This window comes from Hypanus sabinus, chromosome 2, assembly GCF_030144855.1.
Source record: "Hypanus sabinus isolate sHypSab1 chromosome 2, sHypSab1.hap1, whole genome shotgun sequence".
In the NCBI taxonomy this organism is placed as follows: domain Eukaryota; kingdom Metazoa; phylum Chordata; class Chondrichthyes; order Myliobatiformes; family Dasyatidae; genus Hypanus; species Hypanus sabinus.
Window position 1 is genome coordinate 207,535,016 of NC_082707.1, and position 27,668 is coordinate 207,562,683.

General features: G+C 45.1%; 1 protein-coding gene across 2 annotated transcripts in view; it reads left to right on the forward strand.

Annotated features, from left to right (window-relative positions):
- Positions 1-27,668, forward strand: part of asb2a.1 (ankyrin repeat and SOCS box containing 2a, tandem duplicate 1) — a 44,271-nt gene that overhangs the window by 4,285 nt on the left and 12,318 nt on the right. Inside the window, exons 1-4 of one of the 2 annotated variants that reach the window (XM_059962662.1) lie at positions 1-615; positions 1,802-1,900; positions 3,557-3,723; positions 25,926-26,081. The exon at positions 1-615 is cut by the window's left edge and continues 954 nt beyond it. In XM_059962662.1, coding sequence (XP_059818645.1) covers positions 563-615; positions 1,802-1,900; positions 3,557-3,723; positions 25,926-26,081 — 475 coding nt within the window. In that variant the 5' untranslated portion in view covers positions 1-562. The remainder of the gene's footprint in view (positions 616-1,801; positions 1,901-3,556; positions 3,724-25,925; positions 26,082-27,668) is intronic. The other variant, XM_059962671.1, reaches the window with a different exon arrangement.

Consider the following 27,668-nt stretch of genomic DNA (forward strand, 5'->3'; position numbering starts at 1 on the left):
CACGGTTATGGTTATCTGACTGTGTACAACCCAAGGGTCCAGGGTGCGTGTTTGTGTACGTACTGAGCCCCGTGGACCTGCGCTGGCCTCCGAGGATTTTTAGAGCACCCGAATAGGTTAATTGCTGTTTCACGTGAGTCCTTAATGGTTTAGAGGTCCTTGTGTTTATATCCAGCGACTCACTCCTTTCAAAGATTCAAAGCACATTTGAAATGCGATCTCCTGGCGCTTTCTGTATTTGGATAGGCTCCGTGTCGCTTGTGGATGTCCGATTCGCACTAATCGCAGGGTCCCAGGTTTGAGAATGTCGCGGTGTCGCTGGGCTGAGTTTGGAATTATTCTGAATAACCCCTCGTCGCCGTCTGTCTTTCCTCTGCATTGCCAGCGCACACCGTGACAATACATCAGATAAATGAAACAAAATACTACCACAACACGTCAATAAAATATAATTCAAAGTGCGCAGCACGGATAAACAGCACACAGTTCGCTGTCACAGTGACGAGATCCCAGGGGTGGCAGGGTCTCACAGCTGTTACCCAGCCTGGCGGCCCTAGTGCTGATGCCCCTGCACCCCCTCCCGGACAGCGATGGGTCAGAGAGATGGCGCTTCAGGTAAATGTCACAAAACCCTAGCGATCCTCTCGGCAGTTTTTGCTGTCCTCTGTACTATCTTGTGGCGGGATGACATGCACATGATACCGCCAGGCAGGAATCTCTCGACGGTGCTCCTGTAGAAAGTTGTTTAGCTGGAGACGGGAGCCTCGCTCGCCTCAATCTCCTCAGAAACTGTAGACACTACTGTGCCTTCTTGGCTAATGAGAAGGTGTTATGGGTCCAGGTTAGATCGTCTCTTACGTGCAGGTGTTTGAACGGAATACAGTACCTGTTCGCCCCTCCCTGATGACAATCTCCCTCCTTTGGTCCCACCGGTCGCCCATGGATACTGCATCCTGCGGGCCAGGACAGTGCGACATGTCCGGGGTACAGGCTCGCTCCACCTCTCTCCACGCAGCTGATGAATCCGAGGACCGATACAGTTGGACACCAGCAGCGTCGCAGGAGACGCCAGTCATCGTGAACTCAACCCAGGACTTCAACTCTGAATTTGCCCTTACGGCTAAAAGGCACCAGTAACCCACCTTTGCCCGTTCTGTTCGTAGAAACGGTTCCGCCGGCTTCAGCAGGCCGAGAGCTGGACTTGGTTGTCAGAGGCTGTTGCAGTTGCAAGAGCATTTAATAAGTAGTGGGAGCTCATCCCCACTACCCTCGCCAGCAATAACTGCCCTTGAATTCCACGACCCCGTCTCATTTCTGCTTCCACCAGGATATGCAATTATTCTGGTTTGTCACTGTCACCCCGAAAGCCGGGACCTGCCGTGGATTTTCACCCCGCGCCCACGTTCAGCAGATTCTTTATTGTTGTTCTGCTTTTTACTTTTTGGCTTTGGGATCACGGATTTGTTTCGGGAAACTAACGAGGGGCAGTTTAAAGATGCCCCTATATATCAACTCCACTTGGAAGTGACAGGGAGCGTTTGTAAAATTGTCTGCTCCTGCCCTGAGCGATGTTCTGCCCCGGAATGTCTACCTTCCGTCTGACACAGCTCACAGTCTATTGTCTTATATGGTCAAACAGTCCCTTGGCGTCTGGAAGCCAAAAATAAACACGTGCGAGCGCAGATTGGAGCCCGGCTGTTCACATTGACACAAAAAAAAAGAGACTGCGGGGGGACAACAAGATGACGGGCTTCTCTTATTCCCAATACTTCTCTCTCTTTTATTCTCGTCCCTCTCTCAGGTCGCCTGTGACCGGCGCTGCTCCCTCAGCGAACCCTCCGAGGTCAGCTTTCTCCAGAAGATATGACGGCCGACCCTTCCCTGTGTCCAAACCCGCAACGTAAGTGTTCCGGCGCGGGAGGTCGAACGCGAGAGGTGAACAGTAACAACGAGCGTGCTCGGGTGTGCCGGCGCCTCAGATTCTGCCAGCTTGAGCTGCGAAAAATAATACAGTGATAATAATTAAGCAATTAATTCAAATAGTAGAACTGTTTTCCAATGATGTAAACATGAACTTTGGACTAGATAGGTGAAGAATATTAAACATAAAGAAGGGGGAATAGAGCTGGGAGAATGTAAAACAGCTGCAGGGTACGGTACAGCTGATGGATGAATATGGAACATATATCAACAGGCAAAGAAAACAGATCATAGTGTGATAAGGGGAAAAGTTTCAACAGAACTTACCTCAAGGCTTAGGAAAATCTGCCAAACAGAGCTCAGTGGTAAAAATATAACAAAGGCAACAAACACATTTACTGTTTCTTTAGGCATATTTTGGAAACTTACAAAGAAAAATAATAACTGAAATGAGAAACTTTAGAAAACACCGTGTACGCTAGAAGGTGCAGAGATTCACACTGCCTCGGGCAGGAGGACGAAGAATAACAGATATAGAAAATTTACACAACTGTCAGATAAAATTCCTAAGAATATTTTTTCTTGAAAGAAAACAGGATTCAGCACTCCAGATGAACATATGCAATTCTGATAAGAAGCACACGCACTAAACTTAAATGAAAGCACAACCCAGAAACATGAAGAAAGAGTTAACCGGTGACGGGCTTGACCCTCCGTGGAAGTCATTCCCCTGGTCTGAGCAGACTAGGTGTCGACTAGATGTTGACAAGGCAGTGTCGAGCGCCTGGCTCAGAGAGCAGTTCTCCCCAGAAACAGAAACAATCCAACACATTACAGCAGTTTAACTCAATCTGATTACTAACACAAGCACAATCAAGTGGCAAACGTCATTCATTAAAATCTTACTTTAAGATATAAACCCATAAAAGACACCATAGCCGATCATAATCAGTCCTATAACCGATCCATTATTACAGACTGGGCAATCCAGAATAACCATCCAGAGATAATATTGCAGCATAAACAAGCAAGAGCAATATGACAACACGTAACACACAGAAATCACTAACCGGAAAACACCAGAAACACTCAGAATTAAAAAAGGAAATTGAAAGACTGTGGAACATGAACAGGGTATACATTGTCCCAACATTAATATCTACAACTGGTATCACCCCAACATCACAACACAATAGCATTAAACAATTAGGCCTACAGAACAATATTCATGTAAACTTCCAGAAAGCCACAATGCTAAACATCACTAGAATAGTCTGAAAGTTCCTAGCAATTGAGAAATGAGTGTGCTTGGCTATGCCTGTGCCTCAGGTTTTACCAGCTTGAGCTGAGAAAAAATTTAATACTAATAATAACTTACTTATGGAGCTCTTTGACAGAGGATGTAGTTCAAAAATGTTTTATGATGGGATAAAGTGCAAACATGTCACAGATGGCTGTAGAAGCCAAGTCATTGGGTATATTTAAAGCAGGTTCCTGATTAGTCAGGGTGGAAAAGGTTGCAGGGAGAAGGCAGGAGAATGGGGTTGAGAGGGATAATCAATCAGCCATGATAGAATGGCAGAGTCGGTGCGATGGGCCAAATGGTCTTACTTCATCAGGTCATTTTTTATTCCAGGGAGCCTGATCCTGTCACCGTAGCAATTAGTAAGGGAGACGAAGAAGCTCTGAAGAGAATGATACAAGCAGGGAAGAAACTTTGCATGCCAAATCCTGATGGTTGGATCCCTCTGCATGAAGCTGTCTTTTACAATAAACCAGGATGTGTGAAATTGCTGCTGTCAGGTGAGTAAGTGACTGGGTGACTTCAGGAATAACTGGACTGCAGTTTTAATTTCATGATGTACAACCTGACGGGGAAGGAACATGGCAAAGGAATTGAAAGCCATACAGTTTGGGAGAGAGTTAAGAGGAGGTTCATGAGAGTGATCCCGGAATGAAATGGTTAACATATAAGGAGTGTTTGATGGTCCTAGGCCTGTACTTGCGGGAGATTAAAAGAACGATAGATACTTTATTGATCCCAAAGGAAATTATAGTGTCACAGTTGTATTACAAGTGCACAGATATAAATATTAGAAGAAGAAAGAATAAAAGGTAAGTTATCACAAACAGTCTAACAGGAGGGGTTATAACTTCCCCAATTATAGGTTGACTCATTATAGAGCCTAATGGCTGAGGGTAAAAATAACCTCATAAAGCGCTCTTTGGAACAGCACAGTTGTCTTAGTCTATTTCTAAAAGTGTTTCTCTGTTCAGCCAAGGTGACCTGCAGAGATTGAGAAATATTGTCCAGAATTGCCAGGATTTTCTGTAGGTCTCTTCATTCTATCACAGTTTGACTCCTATAACCAAGCCAGCCTTTCTAATCAGTTTATTGTACCTGTTGGCATCACCCGTGTTGATACCATTATCCCAGCACACCACTGGGGACAAAATTGTACTGGCATCAACAGACTTGTTGTTGAGGGGGAATCTCTGGAACCTATCAAATACTGAAAGGCCTAATAGAGTGGATATGGAGAGGCTGTTCCTTACGGTGATGGCACCTAGGACCAGAAAGCAGAATGTCAGAACAGTGGGACGTCCATTTAGAACAGAGATGAGGAGGAGTTTCTTTATTCAGTGGAATTCATTGCCACAAAGTGCTGTGTCAAGTCATTGGATATATTTAAAGTATTTTTGATTAGTCAGGCATTAAAAGTTATGGGGAGAAGACGAGAGAATGGGGTTGAGAGGAATAATACATCAACCATGATGGAATGGCAGAGGAGACATGATGGGCTGAGTGGCCTAATTCTGCTTGAATGTCTTATGGTCTTAACCTACTAACTGGTACGTTTCTGAACTTTGGGAGGAAACTTGGGCACCCAGAGGTCATGGGGAGATGTACAAATTCCTTACAGATTGCTCTGGAATTGAACTCACACTCCGACGCCCGGAGTTGTAATAGAGTTGTTCTAACTGCTAGGCCAAAGAGCTTTTAAAGTGAAGGATAACATATGCATTGCAACCTTGGAATTAGTCCAGGTATTAAGGGAGACTATGTTGTAAACATGTAATAGATAATACACAGCTAGATTAAGGGTACACAACAGTATCAGTGTAACATACACAGAATAAACAGTGTGCAGGATTGAAACTAGAGAGTGGGAATAGTGAGAGAGAGTCTCATAGAACTCACATCAGAGAGAGCAGGAAAACCTCATCAGAGCCGGCATACCTAGAAGAGACTCCCAATGGAGCATACAACGGAGATACGAAGGACTGCCAATGCAGATTCTAGCATCTGGAATCTCTTCTCTCTCCACTGAGTGTATGCATACTAAGGGCACTGAGTTGGAGTTCCTTGTGGGCAGGAGAATGAGGTCCGATGACCTCCTGGGTATGCGAACTGGTGGGACTGAAGTTTGAGGCCTAGTGTTCAGGGATCTGACATCAGCGAGTTTGGAGCTTGAGGCCTAGTGATCAGTGATCAGTGGACCTGGGTTGATGCAGAGGATCGAGGTCTGAGGGTTGATTGGAAACCTGGTGTTACGATATGAGGGTTTTGACCAAAGAAAAAAATGGCTAAGCACTTTTGTACAAGGGTGCTTCTAAGGTGTGTCAAAATTCAAACTTACAAGTATTAGCGAAAATAGCAAAAAGAAAACTGCCAATATTTGTAAAGAAGAAATCTACCAGAAAACTCTATAAATAGCTCCATACTCTGTACAGTGTGAACTCCTGACAGCTTGATTTCTCTCTCTCTCCCCTACCAAGAGCAATGAGCCCCACTTTTTAAGGCACCAGGACATATAATTTTTATTTACTCACAAAGTTAACTTAAGACTACACATGAATCAGAATATGATGCATCCCACAATGTAGTTACAATCATATTACAAAGTAGACAGAAGTATCTACTCTACCTTGAATATAGTATACAAATAATATATACACATCTACACATCCCCATTACTAAAGAAGTGGAATATTCCACTATGTATGGCAGGAAAGGCATCATCATGGCAAACTGAGCGCATCTGCTTGGTTTAAGACCCATTATCGAGGGAAGACATTGAAGTGCGCACACTCACCACAATGGCTGCAGAATGTCGTGTGTGTGTGTGGTGTGGTGTGGTGTGGTGTGGTGTGGTGTGGTGTGGTGTGTGTGTGTGTGTGTGTGTGTGTGTGTGTGTGTGTGTGTGTGTGTGTGTGTGTGTGTGTGTGTGTGTGTGTGTGTGTGTGTGTGTGTGTGTGTGTGTGTGTGTGTGTGTAAATAACTGCGCATATGGACAGTGAGTTTACTGACCACTCTCTGTCATGCCCGGACTTCGAGGCCTGACGACCACAGTCTGAGTCTGCGAATCTCTGTGAGCCCACTGGGGAAGTCGAAATTTCAATATCTGTGAGTCTGACCCCGCTGGAGCCTAGGATCCAAAAGGGGACTCCTCTGGGGTTAGAGGACTGGTTATGTGCATGGCCAGGTGGATAGGAGGGAGGAACAAGGTTTGTTTTGTGGTTGTTATTTTGTCACTGGTTGTTTTCTGTTTTATTGTTCCTCATGTTGTTCTGCCAAGCATTATGGGAATGCTATGTTGGTGCCAGAATGTGTTGTAATGCTTGCCCCGTACATCCTCAGGTGTGTCAGATGCGAATACAAATAACATATTTCACTGTATTTTTCAGTGTACTTGAGATAAATCAATTTGAATCTTGAATTATATTGGTTTGGTCTTATACATGCATTTATTACTGTAAAGAGAGCAAAAGTCTAATGTGATCCTAATGCTTTTAAGTTGTTTATGGTTAAAACAGTGAGTACACTTTATACTCTGAAGTTCATATTTGAACAAAGACTGCGGGGTATTTCTTTAACAGACCTTGAGTTACATCAGAAATCAGATGATGGGAAAGTAGTTAATTTGTGAACTTTTGTAAAATAGCTGTAAATGTGGTAGGATTTTCAGAAATTTGAGGCTACTGTGGTGCATTTGATATTTCAATAATATTTGAGTAATCGTGTGTGTGTGTGTGTATATATATATATATATTCCTTGATTAAGTAGTCTTGTTTAAATCATCACATGATACGTGCACACCTTGCTTAAAGTAACCTCGAACTAGACCTGTATTCCCAGAATCCTTTGTATTCCTTGAATTAATTTAATGCTTTGCAGTTGCAAGACATAACATCTATCCTGACTAGAACTAATCATATATTTGGAGGCTACACTACCTAGAACTGTTCAGACATTTGGAAGCTACCCCAATTCGATCTCCTTACAATCTTCAAGGCAACCCTAACTAGATCTGCAGTCTCCAGGGTTAAAAAATAATCAACGTGCCAAATAGTTAAGATGTTTCAAAAATTAATGTTTTTATTTTAAGGTTGCCAAATGTTTTTAAATAAAGCAGAGAATAATTGAAGCATCTATTTGGTGGAGGAAATGTGCCACACAATCCCCAGGGGAATAGTTCCATGGAGATACTATTACCAGTGAAAAATTAGAACGTGCGCAGATGTTTGCTATTTCTGTCACTGTTTATTTAAGAATATTGTGTGATAATTGTAAAAGTTGTTTAAAGTTGGCTCTCTCCTTGAGATCTACGAGCAGAGAAGTCAAATTCTCATGCAACAGCTGTCCACTTTGAAGTAAACATCACATGAGAACACAAAGCAATTGAAGATGGGACTGGAAAAATTGTCACACAGGGTAGAAATCTGGAAAGATTGTACATCACTAGAACTTCTAGCTACATAGCAGACTATGACAGATTTTTTTTCTTGCTAATTCACCAAAATAAGTAGAATGTGATAAGATACAGATTTGCCATGTCCTAAATGGTGGGATTACTGAAGGAGGAGAAAGGTTTAGCTAGACCCAATGTAGATTGGCGGACTGCTTTGTTGAGCACCTTCGTTCCATTTGTAATAAGCAGGGCTTCCCAGTGGCCAACCATTTTAATTGCAATCCCATTCTCATTCCACCATGTCAGCCCATGGCATCCTTTTCTGCGAGGATGCCACTCTCAGGTTGGCAGAGCAACACCTCATGTTCCATCTGGGTAGTCTGTAACCTGATGGCATGAACATAGATTTCTCTAACTTCCAGTACTTATTCCCCTTCCTATTACCTCCTGGTCCATTCTCAATCCTAGCTCTCCTTTTAACCCTTCTTTTCTCTTCATCTATCACTTCCCCCTAGTGCCCCTCCTCTTTCCCTTTCTCCCAATGTCCACTCTCCTCTCTGATCAGATTCCTTCTTCTCTGGTCCTTTATCCTTTCCATCTGTCACCTCCTAATGTCTGTCTTCATCCTCCTTCCCCCAAACACCCGGCTTCACTTTCCACCCTCCAGCCTGTTCTCCCTCCACTTGCCAACCTTCTTATTCTGCTTTCTTCTCACTTGCTTTCTGGTCCCGAAGACCTGAAAACTCGACTGGTTTTTCATTTCCACAGACGCTGTCTGAGCTGCAGAGTTTCTCCAGCATTTTGCATGTGTTACAACCAAAGATTTCCTTCTAGAAGTTATAATGCATCAGAAATGAGCAGGCTAGAGAGGATGAGAAAACTCAGCATAAAGGAAATCAGACATTTAGAGCAGATTGTTGAGCCAAGAGTCAGGGGTTAACTAGATGGACCTTTGGGAAGGCAGGGTAGTGAGTCATGTATCTGTCAGATTGGCAGGGAAAAATGGAAAGAGGGTGATGGAATAGGAAAACTATGGAAAAGAAATAATTTCTAATATTGATTGAACATTTAGCTGATGGGATTTCCAGGAATAAGTATAGAGAGATCACAGACTGTTGCATGAAATATAAGATTGTTGTAGTAGGTGATTTTAACGTTCCACATATTGACTGGGAATCCCATACTGTAAAAGGACTAGATGGGATAGAGTTTGTCAAATGTGTTCAGGAAAGTTTCCTTCATCGGTACATAAAAATCCCAGCAAGAGAATGTGTGATACTAGATCTGCTGTTAGGGAATGGGACAGGGCAGGTGATAGAGGTGTGTGTAGGGGAATACTTTGTATCTGGTGATCACAATGACATTAGGTTCAAATTAATGATGAAAAATACAGATCCAGTCCATGGGTTAAGATTCTAAATTGGAGAAAGGCCAATTTTGATGGTATCAGAAATGATTTGACCAGTGTGGATTGGGACAGGCTGTTTTCTGGCAAAGGTGTACTTGGTAAGTGGGAGGCCTTCCAAAATCAGACACGGAATTCCCCTAGCAGGCAATGTGAAGGAGAATCCTGAGGAATTCCACAGATTCTAAGGGATTTTATTGCCTTTTCCCAGTGGCTCAGGCAAGGGCGTATGAGTGTAGGTGTCAGAGCCCTGTGGAAGTTAATGCTAGGAGCATTGTAAGAAAGGTGGATGAGCTTAAAGTGTGAATTGATACCTGGAATTATGATGTTGGAGCTATTAGTGAAACATGGTTGCAGGAAGGGTGTGATTGGCAACTAAATATTCCTGGATTTAGTTGCTTCAGGTGTGATAGAGTAGGAGGGGCCAGAGGAGGAGGTGTTGCATTGCTTGTCTGAGAAAATCTTATGGCGGTGCTTTGGAAGGATAGATTAGAGAGCTCCTCTAGGGAGGCTACTTGGGTGGAATTGAGGAATGGGAAAGGTGTAGTGACACTGATAGGAGTGTATTATAGGCCACCTAGTGAGGAGCGTGAGTTGGAAGAGCAAATGTGTAAGGAGATAGCAGATATTTGTAGTAAACACAAGGTGGTGATTGTGGGAGATTTTAATTTTCCACACGTAGATTGGGAAGCTCATTCTGTAAAAGGGCTGGATGGTTTAGAGTTTGTGAAATGTGTACAGGATAGTTTTTTGCAACAATACATAGAAGTACCGACTAGAGATGGGGCAGTGTTGGATCTCCTGTTAGGGAATGCAATAGGTCAGCTGACAGATGTATGTGTTGGGGAGCACTTTGGGTCCAGTGATCACAATAGCATTAGCTTCAATATAATTATGGAGAAGGACAGGACAGGACCTAGCGTTGAGATTTTTGATTGGAGAAAGGCTAACTTTGAGGAGATGCGAAGGGATTTAGAGAGAGTGGATTGAGTCAAGTTATTTTATGGGAAGGATGTAATAGAGAAATGGAGGTCATTTAAGGGTGAAATTATGAGGGTACAGAATCTTTATGTTCCTGTTAGGTTGAAAGGAAAGGTTAAAGGTTTGAAAGCACCATGGTTTTCAAGGGATATTAGAAACTTGGTTCAGAAAAAGAGGGATGTCTACAATAGATATAGGCAGCATGGAGTAAAGGAATTGCTCGAGGAATATAAAGAATGTAAAAGGAATCTTAAGAAAGAGATTAGAAAAGCTAAAAGAAGATACGAGGTTGGTTTGGCAAATAAGGTGAAAGTAAATCCAAAAGGTTTCTACAGTTATATTAAAAGCAAGAGGATAGTGAGGGATAAAATTGGTCCCTTAGAGAATCAGAGTGGTCAGCTATGTGTGGAGCCGAGGGGGATGGGAGAGATTTTGAATGATTTCTTCTCTTCGGTATTCACTAAGGAGAAGGATATTGAATTGTGTAAGGTGTGGGAAACAAATAAGGAAGTTATGGAACATATGACAATTAAAGAGGTGGAAGTACTGGCGCTTTTAAGAAATTTAAAAGTGGATAAATCTCCAGATCCCGACAGGATATTCCCCAGGACCTTGAGGGAAGTTTGTGTAGAGATAGCAGGAGCTCTGACAGAGATCTTTCAGATGTCATTAGAAACGGGGATTGTGCCGGAGGATTGGTGTATTGCTCATGTGGTTCCATTGTTTAAAAAGGGTTCTGGAAGTAAGCCTAGCAATTATAGGCCTGTCAGTTTGACATCAGTGGTGGGTAAATTAATGGAAAGTATTCTTAGAGATAGTATTTATAATTATCTGGATAGACAGGGTCTGATTAGGAAAAGTCAGCATGGATTTGTGCATGGAAGGTCATGTTTGACAAACCTTATTGAATTTTTTGAAGAAGTTACCAGGAATGTTGACAAGGGTAAGGCAGTGGATGTAGTCTATATGGACTTCAGCAAGGCCTTTGACAAAGTTCCACATGGAAGGTTAGTTAAGAAGGTTCAGTCGTTAGGTATTAATGCTGGAGTAATAAAATGGATTCAACAGTGGCTAATTGGGAGATGCCAGTGGTGGATAATTGTTTATCGGGATGGAGGCCGGTGACTAGCGGGGTTCCTCAGGGATCTGTTTTGGGCCCAATGTTGTTTGTAATATACATAAATGATCTGGATGATGGGGTGGTAAATTGGATTAGTAAGTATGCCGATGATACTAAGGTAGGAGGTGTTGTGGATAATGAGGTGGGTTTTCAAAGCTTGTAGGGAGATTTATGCCGGTTAGAAGAATGGGCTGAACTTGGCAGATGGAGTTTAATGCTGAGAAGTGTGAGGTTCTACATTTTGGCAGGAATAATCCAAATAGAACATACAGGGTAAATGGTAGGGCTTTGAGGAATGCAGAGGAACAGAGAGATCTAGGAATAACAGTGCATAGTTCCCTGAAGGTGGAGTCTCATGTAGATAGGGTGGTGAAGAAGGCTTTTGGAATGCTGGCCTTTATAAATCAGAGCATTGAGTACAAGTTGGGATGTAATGTTAAAATTGTACAAGGCATTGGTAAGGCCAAATTTGGAATATTGTGTGCAGTTCTGGTCACCGAATTATAGGAAAGGTATCAATAAATTAGAGAGAGTGCAGAGACGATTTACTAGGATGTTACCTGGGTTTCAGCACTTAAGTTACAGAGAAAGGTTGAACAAGTTAGGTCTCTATTCATTGGAGTGTAGAAGGTTGAGGGGGGATTTGATTGAGGTATTTAAAATTTTGAGAGGGATAGATAGAGTTGACGTGAATAGGCTGTTTCCATTGAGAGTAGGGGAGATTCAAACTAGAGGACATGATTTGAGAGTTGGGGGCAGGAGTTTAAGGGAAACACGAGGGGGTATTTCTTTACTCAGAGAGTGGTAGCTGTGTGGAATGAGCTTCCTGTAGAAGTAGTAGAGGCCAGTTCAGTTGTGTCATTTAAGGTAAAATTGGATAGGTATATGGACAGGAAAGGAGTGGAGGGTTATGGGCTGAGTGCGGGGAGGTGGGACTAGGTGAGGTTAAGGGTTCGGCACGGACTAGGAGGGCCGAGATGGCCTGTTTCCGTGCTGTGATGGTTATATGGTTATAAGTTGGGAGAGAGAGGATCAAAGGAGTAGATTCAGATAAGAGTAAAAAAGATTTCTTGAGCTGCGCAGGGTCAGAAAGTGTTGGCGTTAGAGCCCTACTGAAGTTTGGAGTTATAGGTCACTCGATAGTCGGGGGACAAAAAGGAGATTCTGTGGCTGCAAACGAGCCACCAGGATGGTGCGTTGCTCCTCAACTGCAGGATATTCTCAAGGGGGATGGGGAACAGCAAGAGCTGGTGGTGCATATTGGCACAAAAGACATGGGCAGAAAAGGAAATGAGGTCCTACACAATGAGTATGGAGAGATTTAAGGCCCTCCAAAGTTGTAATATCCAGATTACTCCCTGTGTCGTGGGCTAGCACAGGCAGAAATGGGCGATAGCACAGAAGAAAGAATAGCTGAGAAGATGGTACTGGGGACAGGGTTTCAAGTTCTAGGATCATTGGAACCTTTTCTGGGGAAGGGGTGGCCTGCACAAGAGGGACAGGTTGTCCCTGAACTGGAGGGGAACCATTATCCTGGCTGCGAGGCTGCTGTATGAGGTCATTCAGCCATTAAGCTCTGTAATGAGTCAACCTATAGATGGGGCGGTGATGACTCCCTCCTGTTAGACAATTTCAAGTTGCTTGTTTTTTATTCTTTCTTACTTCTCTTCTAATATTTGTATATCTGTGCACTTGTAATGTTACTGTGGCACTGTAATTTCCTTTGGGATCAATAAAATACTGATCTATCTATTTTTCTATCTAATGCTACTTGGGCGAGTTTAACCTAGATTTGCAGGGGTATGGAACCAGAGCTCCAGGTCAGAAGGGAAGTTTGGACCAAAGGATAGATGTCAGGGAAAGTATTGTAGCCAAAATCCAAATAACAGGTTGATGGGTTGAAGTGCGTGCATTTTAATGCTACAGGTATTATGGGTGAGGGTGTTGAATTTAGAGCATGGATCAGCTGGTGGAACTATGATTTTGTAGCTATTAGTGAAACTTGCTTGAGAGAGAGAGAGAGAGGCAGGAATGGTGATTACCATACCAAGTTTTTGAAGTTTTAGAAAAAGGTAGAGGAAAAGGTAAAAGAGGAAGGGGACACTACTAATCAAGGACAATATCACAGCTGCACTCAGAGGAGAAATAATGGAGCAGTCAGACACGGAGTCCATTTGGGTGGAACTCAGGAATAGAAAGGGTGCAATCACACCGGTGGGAATGTACTGCAGACCCCTAATAGCCACCATGACATTGAGAAACAGATGTGTAATTAGATTAAGGAAATGTGTAAAAATAGCAGGGTTGTTGTCATCGGGCATGATTTAAAGTGGGACCTTCTTAGCATCAGGGGTTTAGATGGGGCAGAATTTGTAACTGTATCCAGGAAGGTTTCTTAAAGCAATATGTGGACGGTCCAATGAGAGGAGGAGCCACACTGGACCTGGTGTTGGGTAATGAACCTGGCCAGGTGACTGACCTTTCAGTGGGTGAGCAGTCAGGCAACAGTATTAGGAGAATGCGAGTGAGGTACTTCATGAGTACTTTGTTTCAGTATTTACCAAAGAAAGGATATGGAGGACCAGGAGGTCAGTGTTGTGTGTATAAGTAAGTTAGGGTGTTTAGAGGTCAAGGATGAGGAACTGTTGGGCCTCCTAATGAGTATTAAGGTGAATGTCCTCAGGGCCTGAAGGAATTTACCCCAGGTTAATGAAAGAGGCAGGAGCCCTTGACCAGTATCTTTGTGTCCTCTGTAGCCACAGGCAAGGGCCAGGAGGACTCACGGTGAGTGGCAAATGTTGTACCTCTACTTAAGAAGGGAACAAGGGAAAATTACGGGAACTATAGACTGGTGAGTCTGACGTCAATTATCAGGAAATTGCTGGGGAAAATTCTTAGGGATAGGATATATAAGCATTTGGAAACCCATGGCTTAATTAGGGTTGGGGTTTTGGAAGGGTGTGGAGGAGGTTTACCTGGATGCTGCCTGGTTTAGAGGGCATGTGTTATCACGAGAGTTTGGATAAATTTGGGATGTCTTCTCTGGAGTGCCAAAAGCTGAGAGGAGATCTGTTGGAGGTTTACAGGATTATGAGAGGCATAGATAGAGTGGACAGAGAGTATCTGTTACCCACGGTTGAAATATCTAATACCAGAGGACATGCATGGAAGATGAGAGGGGTAGGTTCAAGGAGGATGTGAGGCTAAGTTTTTTACTCAGAGAGAGTGGATGCCTGGAATGTGCTGTCTGGTATGGTGGAGGAGGCAAGTGCATTAGAGGCTTTTAAGAGATATATGGATAGGTACATGGACGTAAGAAAGATGGAGGGATTTGGACATGGTAGAGATAAGAGGCAAGTGTTTGGGTGTTTTTGATTTACTTTTTAGCTGTCTGGCACAACATTTTGGGCTGAATGGCCTGTTCCTGAAAGATCAAAATGGTAATCAGTGTGTGGAGACAAAACAGATGGGGGAGATGTTAAATGTATTCTTTGCATCTGTATTTACTTGGGAGGCAGACACAGAGTCTGTGGAAGTGAGGCAGAGCAGCATCAACTTCATGGACCCGGTACAGATTACAGAGGAGGAGATGTTTACTACCCTGAGGCAAATCAGAGTGGATAAATCTCCAAGGCCTGACAAGGTATCCCCTCAGACCCTGTGGGAGGGAAGTGCAGAAATTGCTGGGGCCCCAGCAGAGATATTTAAATCATCCTTAGCGACAGGAGAGGTACCAGAGGACTGGAGGATAGCCAGTGATGTTCTGTTGTTTAAAAAAGGCTCAAAACATGAACCAGAAAATTATAGGCCAGTGAGTCTGACATCAGTTGTAAGAAAGTTATTGGAAAGTATTCTAAGGGACTGGATATCTAAGGATTTGGAAAGCCATGGACTGATTAAGGATAGTCAGTATTGCTCCACGTGTGCTAGGTCATGTCTAACCAATCTTAAAGCTTTTTGAAGAAGTTACTAGGAAAGTGGATGTTGTCTACATGGACTTTGGCAAGGGATTTGACAAGGTCCTACATGGGAAGTTGGTGAAGAAGGTTCAGTCACTCAGCATTCAAGATGAGGTAGTAAATTGGATTAGACATTCGATGTGTGGGAGAAGCCAGAGAGTGGGAGGCCTAACTGGAGGCCTGTGTCTAGTGGATCGATGGTGGGTCGGTAGGTGTTTGTCATCTATATCAATGATCTGGATGATAATGTGGTTAACTGGATCAGCAAATTTGCAGATGACACCAAGTTAGTGGACAGTGAGGAAGGCTATCATAGCTTGCAGAGGGGTCAAATTCATCTGGAAAAATGGGTTGAAAAATGGCAGATGGAATTTAAAGCAGACAGCGTAAGGATTTGCACTCCAGTAGGATCAACCAAGGTAGGTCATACACAGTCAACTGTATGACACTGAGGAGTGCTGGAGAACAAAGGGGTAGGGAAATATAGGTACATAATTCATTGAAAGTTGTGTCATAGGTAGCCAGGGCCATAAAGAAAGCTATTGGCTCATTGGCCTAATATGGAGTATTGTGTGCAGTTTTGGTCATTGACTTACAGAAAGGGTGTAAATAAGTTTGAAAGAGTACAGAGAAAATTTACAAGGATGTTATGGGGTCTGAAGGACCTGAGTTATAAGGAAAGATCAATAGGTTAGGACTTTATCCCTTAGAACAGAGAAGACTGTGAGCAGACTTGAGAGACATATACAGAATTATCAGCTGTGTATATGAGGATAAATGTAAGCAGGCTTTTTCCACAGAGATTGGGTGGGACTACAACCAAGGTCATAGGTTAAGGGTGAAAGGTGAGAAGCTTCAGAGGAACTTGAAGGAACCTTCTTCACTCAGAGGGCTGTGAGAGTGTGGAATGAGCTGTCAGAACAAGTGGTGCATGCGAGCTCAATTTCAGCATTTAAGAGAAGTTTGGATAGGCAGATAGATAGGAGTGTGGAGCGCTGCGGTTTCCGTGCAGGTAGATGGGAGTAGGCAGTTTAAATTTTTCATCATGGACTGGATGGGCTGAAGGCCTGCTTCTGTGCTGTACTTTTATTACAAGGGGAAATAAGAAGTATTGATAGGGCAAATGCAAGCAGGCTTTTTCTGCTGAGGTTGGGTGAGACTACAATTAGAAGTCATGGATTAAGGGTGAAAGGATAAATGTTTAAGACCATAAGATATGGGAGCAGAATGAGGCCATTTGGCATTGAGTCTGCTCCAAAATCTCATCATGGCTGATCCAGTTTTCCTCTCAGCCCCAATTTCCTGCCTTCTCCCCATATCCCTTCATGCCCTGACCAGTCAAGAATCTGTCAGTCTCTGTGTTGAGATACATAAAGACCTGGTCCTCACAGCTGCCTGTTGCAAAGAATTCCACAGAGTCACCACCCTCTGGCTAAAGAAGTTCCTTGTCATCTCCATTCTAAAAGGACACCCTCTATTCTGAGGCTCTGACCGATGGTCTTAGACTATCCCACCATAGGTAACATCCTCTGCACATCCACTCTATCAAGGCCTTTAAGCATTCAATAGGTTTTAATGACATCACTCCCCATTCTTATGCATTCCAGTGAGTACAGGCCCAGAGCCATCAAACGCTCTTCATATGACAAGCTGTTCAATCCTGGAATCAGTTTCATAAACGTTCTTTGAACATTCTCCTATTTCAGCACATCTCTTCTAAGATAAGGGGCCCAAATCTGATCACAATACTCAAGTGAGGCCTCACCTGTGCTATATAAAGTCTCAACATTACATCCTTGCTTTTATATTCTAGTCCTCTTGAAACAAATGCCGACATTGAATTTGCCTTCCACACCACAGACTCAACCTGCAAACTAACCTTTAGTGAATCCTGCACAAGGACTCCAAAATACCTTTGCACCTCAGTTTTTTTGTATTTTCTCTCCATTTAGAAAGTAGTCAACTCTTTCATTTTTTCTACCAAAGTGCATGACCATACACTTCCTGACACTGTATTCCATCTGCCATTTCTTTGCCCATTCTCCTAATCTGTCTAAGTCCTTCTGTAGCCTCTCCACTTCCCCCAAACCACCTGCCTCTCCACCTATCTTCATATTGTTGGCAAACTTTGCAACAAAGCCATCAATTCCATCATCCAAATCATTGACATATAACGTTAAAAAAATGGTCCCAACACTAACCCATGTAGAAAACCAGTAGACACTGGGAGCCAGCCAGAAAAGGCTCCCTTTATTTCCACTCTTTGCCTCTTGCCAATCAACCACTGCTTTATCCATGCAAGAATCTTTCCTGTAATACCATGGGCTCATAGCTTGTTAAGCAGCCTCATGCATGGCACCTTGTCAAAATCCTTCTGAAAATCCAAGTACACAATATCAACTGATTCTCATTTGTCTATCCTGCTTGTTATTTCTTCAAAGAATTCCAACAGATTTGTCAAGCAATATTTTTCCTTGAGGAAACCTTGCTGACTACAGCCTATTTTATCATGTGTCTCCAAGCACCCCAAGACCTCATCCTTAATAATTGACTCCAACATCTTCCCAACCACTGAGATCAGACTAACTGGCCTATAGTTTCCCTTTTCTGCCTTTCTCCCTTCTTGAAGAGTGGAGTGACACTTGCAATTTTCCACTCTTCCAGAACCAATCTAGAATCTAGTGATTCTTGAAGGAAAATTAATAGTGCCTCCACAATCTCTTCAGCCTCTTCTTTCAGAACTCTGGGGTGTATACCATCTGGTCCAGGTGACTTATTTTTCTCTAGACCTTTCGGTTTCCCAAGAATCTTCTCTGTGGTAATGGTAATGTCACACACTTCATGCCCCCTGATATCTGGAACATTCATCATACTGCTCGTGTCTTACCCAGTGAAGACTGACACAAAGTATTTATTCAGTTTGTCCCCCATTATAACCTCTGCAGCATCTTTTTCCAGAGGTTCAATATTGACTCTCATCTCTATTTTACACTAAAGCAACATTTAATCTCCTCTTCAATATTATTGGTTAGTTTACTTTTGTATTTCATCTTTAGAAACCACAGGTTGGTGGTGGTGTGGTTAGTGTGGAGGATTGTTGAAGATTGCAGAGACACATTGATAGGATGCAGAAGTGGGCTGAGAAGTGGCAGATGGAGTTCAACCCAGAGAAGTGTGAGGTGGTACACTTTGGAAGGACAAACTCCAAGGCAGAGTGCAAAGTAAATGGCAGGATACTTGGGAGTGTGGAGGAGCAGAGGGATCTGGGGGTACATGTCCACAGATCCCTGAAAGTTGCCTCACAGGTAAATAGGGTAGTTAAGAAAGCTTACGGGGTGTTAGCTTTCATAAGTCGAGGGATAGAGTTTAAGAGTCGCGATGTAATGATGCAGCTCTATAAAACTCTGGTTTGGCCACACTTGGAGTACTGTGTCCAGTTCTGGTCACCTCACTATAGGAAGGATGTGGAAGCATTGGAAAGGGTACAGAGGAGATCTACCGGGATGCTGCCTGGTTTAGAGAGTATGGATTATGATCAGAGATTAAGGGAGCTAGGGCTTTACTCTTTGGAGAGAAGGAGGATGAGAGGAGACATGATAGAGATATACAAGATATTAAGAGGAATAGACAGCACCTCTTCCCCAGGGCACCACTGCTCCGTACAAGGGGACATGGCTTTAAGGTAAGGGGAGGGAAGTTCAACGGGGATATTAGAGGAAGGTTTTTCATTCAGAGTGGTTGGTGCATGGAATGCACTGCCTGAGTCAGTGGTGGAGGCAGATACACTAGTGAAATTTAAGAGACTACTAGACAGGTATATGGAGGAATTTAAGGTGGAGGGTTATATGGGAGGTAGGGTTTAAGGGTCGGCACAATATTTTGGGCCGAATGGCCTGTACTGTGCTGTATTGTTCTTTGTTCTTTACCTTCTTAATGACTTTTTTAGTTGCCTTATGTTGGTATTTAAAAGTTTCCCCATCTTCTAACTTCCCATTAATTTTTGCTCTACTATATGCCCTCTCTTTGAAGTAGGGGTTGGAATTGACTCCTCTTGTTAGCCATGGTTGTGTCATCTTTCCTTTAGAATGCTTCTTCCTCTTTGGGATGTCTATATCCTGTGCCTTCCAAGTTGCTTCCAGAAATTCCAGCCTTTGCTGCTCTGCTGTCATCTCTGCCAGTGTTCTTTTCCAATCAGCTAGAAACATAGAAAACCTTTAGCACTGTGGTGAACTACATATACCTGTCTAGACATGCCCCTCTGCTGACTGCTCCTGTGGTTCCTTCCACAGACCCCTGTATAAAGTGATTGGAGGCACTGCTCCTCCCTCAGTCTCCAGGATGTTGTGTGGTGGTCTCTTGCTGCTAATCGTGGTCTCTTGCAGCTAATAAAAGCCTATCGTTCACCTCCCGTCTCCGAGAGTTAATGATGGTGCCTCAATTTTATTAGCTGCAATTTTAAAACATGGAGAGCATTTTACGACCAGACAAATTGGACATTGATCCTCAATCTCCCAAAGCAGCCATTGCTTTTGAATTCTGGCTTGCATGCTTCCAATCGTACCTGGAAGAGATTCGCGTGACTGACCCTGCTATCATGCACAGAGTCCTCCTCTCCAGGGTCAGTCTGCGGGTATACTCCCTAATCAGGGACCTGCCGACCTACCAAGGGGCACTGGATGCCCTCAAAAGACAGTACCTGCGGCCGGTGAACACTGTCTACGTAAGACATCACTTAGCGATGTGGCGGCAGCGGGCCGGAGAGTTGAGTGCTAAGTTTGTCCGGGCCCTACAGACCCTCGGGTGGGCCTGCGACTGCAGGGGACTGACAGCGGAACAGCATGCAGAGCTCCTGGTACGAGACACCTTCGTTATGGGGATCAGGTCAGCGTACATGTGCCAGCGGCTGCTGGTAAACGCCGATCTTACCTTACAGTCGGCGATTGAGCTGGCCGACATGCTGGAGGCTGCTCTGCACAACACTGACGCTGTCCAGCCGCGTGATCTCCCGCCGGTCCCATGGACGCTACAGACCCTGCCACCCACCGGCAAATTGACCACGGCTGCTGCCAGTCGCAAGTCCGCGCAGTGTTACTTCTGCAGACCTGAAAAGCACCCCTGAAAATGCTGCCCGGCCCGAGAAGCTACCTGCTCCAGCTGCGGAAAGAAGGGCCACTTCGCCAAGGCCTGTAAGTCCAAACCACGAGCGGGGTCGAGCAGTGCCTCGCGCGAGGTATGGGGGTCGCCACCTTGCCTGCCCGCAGCTTGCGAGGCATGGGGCTGGCTACCTTTGTCGCTGCCACCTCGTCCCGCCTCCGACCCACGGGTGCTTACCGGGCACCAAGATGGCGATTCAACTCTGGCCTCCGTAACCCTCGACCAAAGCGCCCCACACCAGCTTGCAAGGTCAATGATGGACATCCTGGTGGAGGGGCACAGGACTAGCTGCCTGTTTGACACGGGCAGCACTGAGAGTTCTATTCACCCGGACACGGTGCAACTCTGCGGACTCGTGACACGGCCGGTAAGCCAGAAGGTCACCATGGCTTCTGGATCGCATTCCACAGACATCCGGGTGGGTTGTGTAGCGACATTGGTGATGCAGGGCACAGAATATCAGGACGTTGGTCATGCCTCAACTGTGTGCACCTGTGCTATTGGGGCTGGACTTCCAGAGCCACCTCAGAAGTTTGACTATGGCATATGACGGGCCACTCCCACCAATCACTGTCATAAATCCTCAGTTTTTTGGGGTCTCGTCATATACCCCACTACTGACCACACACACACACCGACCCGCACATCCAACCCAGCACCATGCCAACAGCTGCGCTACTGACACCACTTGCAGCCTCTTCACCCTCAAGATCCCTGCCCCACTGCCAACCTGACCCCCGACTGTAAACCTGTAGCAACTAAAAGCAGGAGGTACAGCGCAGGGGACAGGGCCTTCATTCAGTCAGAGGTGCAGCGGCTGCTCAGGGAGGGGATCATTGAGCCAAGTACAAGTCCTTGGAGGGCCCAGGTAGTTGTTGTTTGGACCGGGCAGAAAAATAGGATGGTCGTGGACTATAGCCAGACCATCAATAGGTTCACGCAGCTTGACGCGTACCCCCTACCCCGCATCGCGGATATGGTCAATCAGATAGCTCAGTACAAGGTGTACTTGACCATAGATCTGAAATCCGCTTATCACCAGCTCCCCATCTGCCCAGAGGACCGCCCCTACACCGCCTTCGAGGTGGGCGGCAGGCTCTATCACTTCCTGCGCGTCCTCTTCAGTGTCACGAATGGTGTCTCTGTCTTCCAGAGGGAAATGGACCGGATGGTGGACCAGTGCCAACTGAAGGCCACGTTCCCATATCTGGATAACATCACCATCTGCGGTCATGACTGGCCGGATCACGACGCTAACCTCCAACGATTTTTCCAAGCGGCCAAAGCTCTTAACCTCACCTATAACAGGGACAAGTGTGTGTTCGGAACCACCTGACTTGCTAACCTTGGGTGTGTCACGGAGAACAGGGTCATTGGCCCTGACCCCGACTGTATGCGCCCCCTGTTGGAACTCCCTCTTCCCACCACCCTCAGAGCCCTCAAACGGTGCCTGGGCTTCTTTTCCTATTACACCCAATGGGTCCCTCACTACGTAGACAAGGCCCGCCCCCTGGTCAAGTCCACCGCATTTCCCCTGTCAGCCGAGGCCCGCGCGGCCTTCAGCCACATTAAAGGGGACATTGCCAAAGCAACGATGCATGCTCCCTTCCAAGTAGAGAGTGACACCTCCGACTTCGCGCTGGCTGCTACCCTCAATCAGGAAAGCCGGTGGCATTCTTTTCTCATACCTTTCAAGGCTCTGAAATTCAGCACTCCATGGTGGAGAAAGAAGCCCAGGCCATAGTGGAGGCTGTTAGGCACTGGAGGCACTATCTCGCCAGCAAAAGGTTCACCTTGCTGACCGACCAGCGCTCAGTTGCATTCATGTTCAGCAACCAACAGTGGGGCAAAATCAAAAATGATAAAATTTTGTGGTGGAGAATAGAACTCTCCACCTACAACTATGATATCCTGTACCGGCCTGGAAGGCTCAATGAGCCCCCTGATGCCCTATCCCGGGGAACATGTGCCAGCGCGCAGCTCGACCGGCTATACGCCCTCCATGCACATCTTTGCCACCCGGGGGTCACCCGATTTCAGGACGATGACCAGGGATTGCCAAATCTGCGCTGAGTGCAAACCACACTTCTACCGTCCTGAAAAGGCACAACTTATCAAGGCCACCCGCCCCTTTGAGCGACTGAGTGTCGACTTTAAGGGCCCCCTTCCCTCCACTGACCACAATGTCTACTTTCTCAACATAATTGACGAGTACCCGCGGTTCCCCGTTGCCATCCCCTGCCCCGATACCACTGCTGCATCCGTCATAAAAGCCCTGCGCCAGCTCTTCACTCTGCTCGGATATCCCTGCTATATCCACAGTGATAGAGGGTCCTCCTTTATGAGTGATGAGCTGCGCCGGTACTTGCTAGCTAGGGGCATTGCTACTAGTCAGACCACGAGTTATAATCCCCGGGGAAATGGACAGGTGGAGAGGGAGAATGCCACAGTGTGGAAGGCCACACTTTTAGCCCTTAGGTCAAAGGGATTGCCGGTCTCTCGCTGGCAGGAGGTCCTCCCAGAGGCACTCCACTCTATCCTCTCCCTGTCATGTACGTCCACCAATGCCACCCCTCATGAACGACTCTTTTCTTTTCCCAGGAAGTCTGCTACTGGGACCACCCTACTGGCTTGGCTGACATCCCCGGGGCCAGTGCTGGTCCGGAAACATGTGAGGAGCAATAGATACTCCCCGATGGTCGAGAAGGTTCACCTACTTCATGCGAACCCCCAGTATGCCTACATGGTCTTACCTGATGGGCAGGAGGACACGGTCTCCGTCTGCGACCTGGCGCCCGCAGGAGCACCAGACCCCTACCCCGATCACTCCACGGTGACTGTGAATCCCGTACCCACCAGGGTGTATACCCATGAGACACCGCGCACACCAAGCCCTACACAGACTCCTCATGACACTCCCATACTGGGCACCTAGCACACACATGTGGGATTACTGACGCCTAGTGGGCTGACACCTCAAGTCAGGCCGGAACCAGCACAACCACCATCTCCGGTGCAATCACCACCGGCACCTGTGCAATCACAGCCGGTGCTACGTAGATCGCAGCGACAGATTCGACCACCTGATAGACTTGACTTGTAAATATACTTGTAAGAAACTTTGCCCCATGGGGACTCTCTTTTAAAACAAAGTGGGGGTGAATGTGGTGAACTACATATACCTGTCTGGACATGCCCCCCCGCTGACTGCTCCTGTGGCTCCTCCCACAGACTCCTGTATAAAGGTGATTGGAGGCACTGCTCCTCCCTCAGTCTCCAGGATGTTGTGTGGTGGTCTCTTGCAGCTAATAAAAGCCTATCATTCGCCTCCCATCTCCAAGAGTTATTGATGGTGCTTCAAGCACAATACAGGCCCTTTGGCCACAAAGCTGTGCCGAACGTGTCCTTACCTGAGAAATTACCTAGGCTTACCCATAGCCCTCTGTTTTTCTGAGGTCCATATACCTGTCCAGGAGCCTCTTAAATGACCCTATCATTTCTGCCTCCACCACCATCACCGGCAGCCTGTTCTACGCACTCAGCACCCTGAGTAAAAAAAACTTACCCCTGAATCTCCTCTGTACCTACTTCCAAGCACCCTAAAACTGTGACCTCTTGTGGCAGCCCTGGGAAAAAGCCTCTGACTATCCACACGATCAATGCCTCTCATCATCTTACACACCTCTATCAGGTCACCCCTCATCCTCCGTCGCTCCAAGGAGAAAAGGCCAAGTTCAGTCAACCTATTCTCATACGGCATGCTCCCCAATCCAGGCAACACCCTTGTAAATCTCCTCTGCACCCTTTCTATGGTTTCCACATCCTTCCTGTAGTGAGGCGACCAGAACTGAGCACAGTACTCCAAGTGGGGTCTGACCAGGGTCCTATATAGCTGCAACATTACCTCTTGGCTCCTAAACTCAATCCCAGGATTGATGAAGGCCAATGCACCGTATGCTTTCTTAGTCACAGGTCAACCTACACAGCAGCTTTGAGTGTCCTATGGCCTCGGACCCCAAGATCCCTCTGATTTCAAGTTCTGGCCAATTTCTTTCTCATGCCTCTGTAATTCCACTTTGCTTGACTGTAATACTGATACATCTGACTTTAGCTTCCCCTTCTTAAATTTCAGGGTGAACTTGATCATATTATGATCACTTGTCCCTGAAAGTTTTTACCTCCAGCTCTCTGATCAGCTCTGGTTCATTGCAGAACACCCAGTCCAGAATATCTCAACCTGTGGCAGGTTCAACCATGAGCTGCTCTGAAAAGCCATCTCAGAAACACTCTAGAAATTCTCTCTCCTGTAATCGATTTTCCCAATCTACCTGCATGGGAAGCCCCCCATGTCTATTTGCCATTGCCCTTTTGGCATGCATTTTCGATCGCCTGTTGTAATTTGTAGATTACATCCTTATTACTGTTCTGGGTTCTGTATACAACTCCCTGCAGGTTCTTTTTACTCTTGCAGTTACTTAGCTCTATCCATATTTTTAACACTTTCATATGTCACCATTTTCTAATGATTTCATTTCATTTATTACCATCAGAGCAATGCCGACCCCTCTGCCTTCCTCCCTGTCTTTTTGATACAATGTGTATCCTTGGACATTAAGCTCCCTGCCATGATTCAGTGATGCCTACGACATCATACCTGCCAATCTGTAACTGTGCTGCAAGTTCATCTACTTTATTCTGTGTACTGCACACATTCAAATACAACACCTTTGGTTGATTTTGTCCATCTTTACATTGCAACTCATTCTGTTGACTGCAATTTTGCCCTGTCAACTGCCTCTCCTCACTGCACATTGCTTCAGTTTGTAAAACCAGCTGCCTTGTCTTCAGCACTATCATCCGCCTTTCCTACGATACTTCTTGCATTGAAGTATATGCAGATGAGGACACTAGTCACACCATGCTCAACCTTTTGATTCCTAACTTTGTCTTAGGGAAATAAGGTGCAAGGGGAACGTGAGGGGCAACCTCTTCACTCAGAAAGTGGTGAGATTGCGGACTGATCTTGGAGTAGGTTTAAAGGTTTGCACAGAGTCACGGCCTGAAAAGCTGTACTGTGCTGTAATAAGACCATAACCCACCGTAAGACATAGGGCATTTGGCCAATCATGTCCGCTCTGCCATCTTAGCTGGTTTATTAACCCTCTCAACCCCATTCTCTTGCCTTCTCCTCATAGTCTTTGACACTCTGATTAATTGAGAACCTATCAACCTCTGCTCTGAATATACCCAATGATCTGGCTTCCACAGCCATCCGTGGCAATGAATTCCACAGGTTCACTACTTGCCTCCCCGTCTCCACTTTAAGGGGATATCCCTGTTTTCTGAAGCTGTCCTCTGGTGTTAGACATTGCATTTTGGGAAATATCTACGGGGACTGCTGTGGCGTGACGCTATCACAGCTCAGGATGTCAAAGCTCAGAGTTCAATCATACGTAAGCAGTCAACATGGACTGTGTGGGTTTTCTCCATGTCTTCTGGTTTCTTCGCACAGTCCAAAGATGTACCAGTTGTAGGTTAATTGATTATTGTAAGTTGTCACCAAAGTACATGTTCCTTATATGTTAACCCTTTCGTTCCTGGGGTAATTCTCATGAACCTCCTGGACCCTCTCCAATGCCAGCACATCTTTGCTTAGCTGAGTTGAAATGTTTACTTGATTTACTGTAAACAGCTTATCCTGGAACGGTGGATTGTCGGACGCTGAGAGAGGAAACAGCTCTATATTTAGCAACATCCCGAGGATACGTGGAGTGTCTGACTTGTTTACTGGAAGCTGGGGCGGAATGTGATATCACCAATAAGACCAAAGAAACAGCACTCTACAAAGGTAACCAACACTCTTCTTCAGTTTATGTATTGCCTCTATAAACCATTCCCAAACACAGATTGCAATGGATTAGCCGATAAGTGTTGAAAGCTTTTGTGGGTTCTGTCAAGGGTGCATACTATGCACTTGCAAAATGTGGATCAGAATCAGAGTCAGGTTTATGATTCAGCATGTGGCGTGAAATTTGTTAACTTAGCAGCAGCAGTTCAATGCAATACATAATCTAGCAGAGAGAAAAAATAATAATTAATAAAATAAAACATAGAATAAACAAGTAAATCAATTATGTACCAACACTGCAACCTCCAGCATTTAGAAGAAAAACTGCTTCTGGAGCCCTTCATGATAAGTAGTCTTTTATACAGTGAAATACCTGGCAGGAATTGCAAAACATTTGACCACAAGACCCTACGAAGAACTGTATGGACTGATAAGAGAATTATCACAGTGTCTCTTCCACCCATCAGAGATGTTTATCAGGAGCACTGTATACATGTACACAGGGCCTTAGCATTGTCAACAACCCGGCTCATCCTTCCAACAATCTCATTAACACCCTACCATCAGGCAGGAGGTACTCTAGCATTAGGACAAGAACTTTTAGGATGAAAAACAACTTCTTCCCCCAGACCGTGAGACTACTGAACACCTTGCCAGCACCCAAGTCTCATCACGTTGTAAGTGTCAGAGGCATTATACTATTTACTTTGTAACTTGTGTCATAAATGCATTTTATCATTTGTTAGCTTAATGGCAGTAATATTACTTTATGTGTGAGAGATATATTGTGTTGTGCACCTTGGTCTGGGGGAGTATTGTTTTGTTTGGTGGTATATGGCAGCTTGAACTAGTGACTTAGTTGCTTATTTATTGAGATACAGCCTGGCCCTTCAAGCCACACCCCCAACAATCCCCTGATTTAATCCTCGCCTAATCATGGGACAATTTACAATGACCAATTAACCTTCCAACCAGTATGTCTTTGGACTGTGGGAGGTAACCGGAGTGGCTGGAGGAAATCCATGCCATCACGGAGAGAATGCACAAATTCCTTAAAGGCAGCAGAGGGAAATGAACTGGGCTACTGTGTTAACCAGTCTCAGGTGCCCCTCAGGGTCACACACTATCCTGCCTAGGAAACAGGTGGCCATTCCTTCATTGGGCCCAACTGGGAGAACTAGCACCCAATGACACTGCAAAAGGTTTGTGGAAGGGAACTGAGCATCTCTTTCCAATTCTGGATGGGCAACGCAGTCAGGTCTGGTCAGACATGACCATAAGCAATGAACAAAGTTATCCTAATTTCCCACTTTAAATTATTGCATTCATTTTACACGACAACCAAATAACTTTTCAATTTGTGCTTCAACCACTAAAACTCTATCAAGTTCAAGTTTATTGCCATCTGACAGTACATAGAAAGAACCAAATGAAACAACATTCCTCTGGACCAGACAGACAGACATACTTTATTGATACTGAGGGAAATTGGGTTTCGTTACAGCTGCACCAACCAAGAATAGTGAAGAAATATAGCAAAATAAAACCATAAATAATCAAATAATAATAAGTTAATCATGCCAAGTG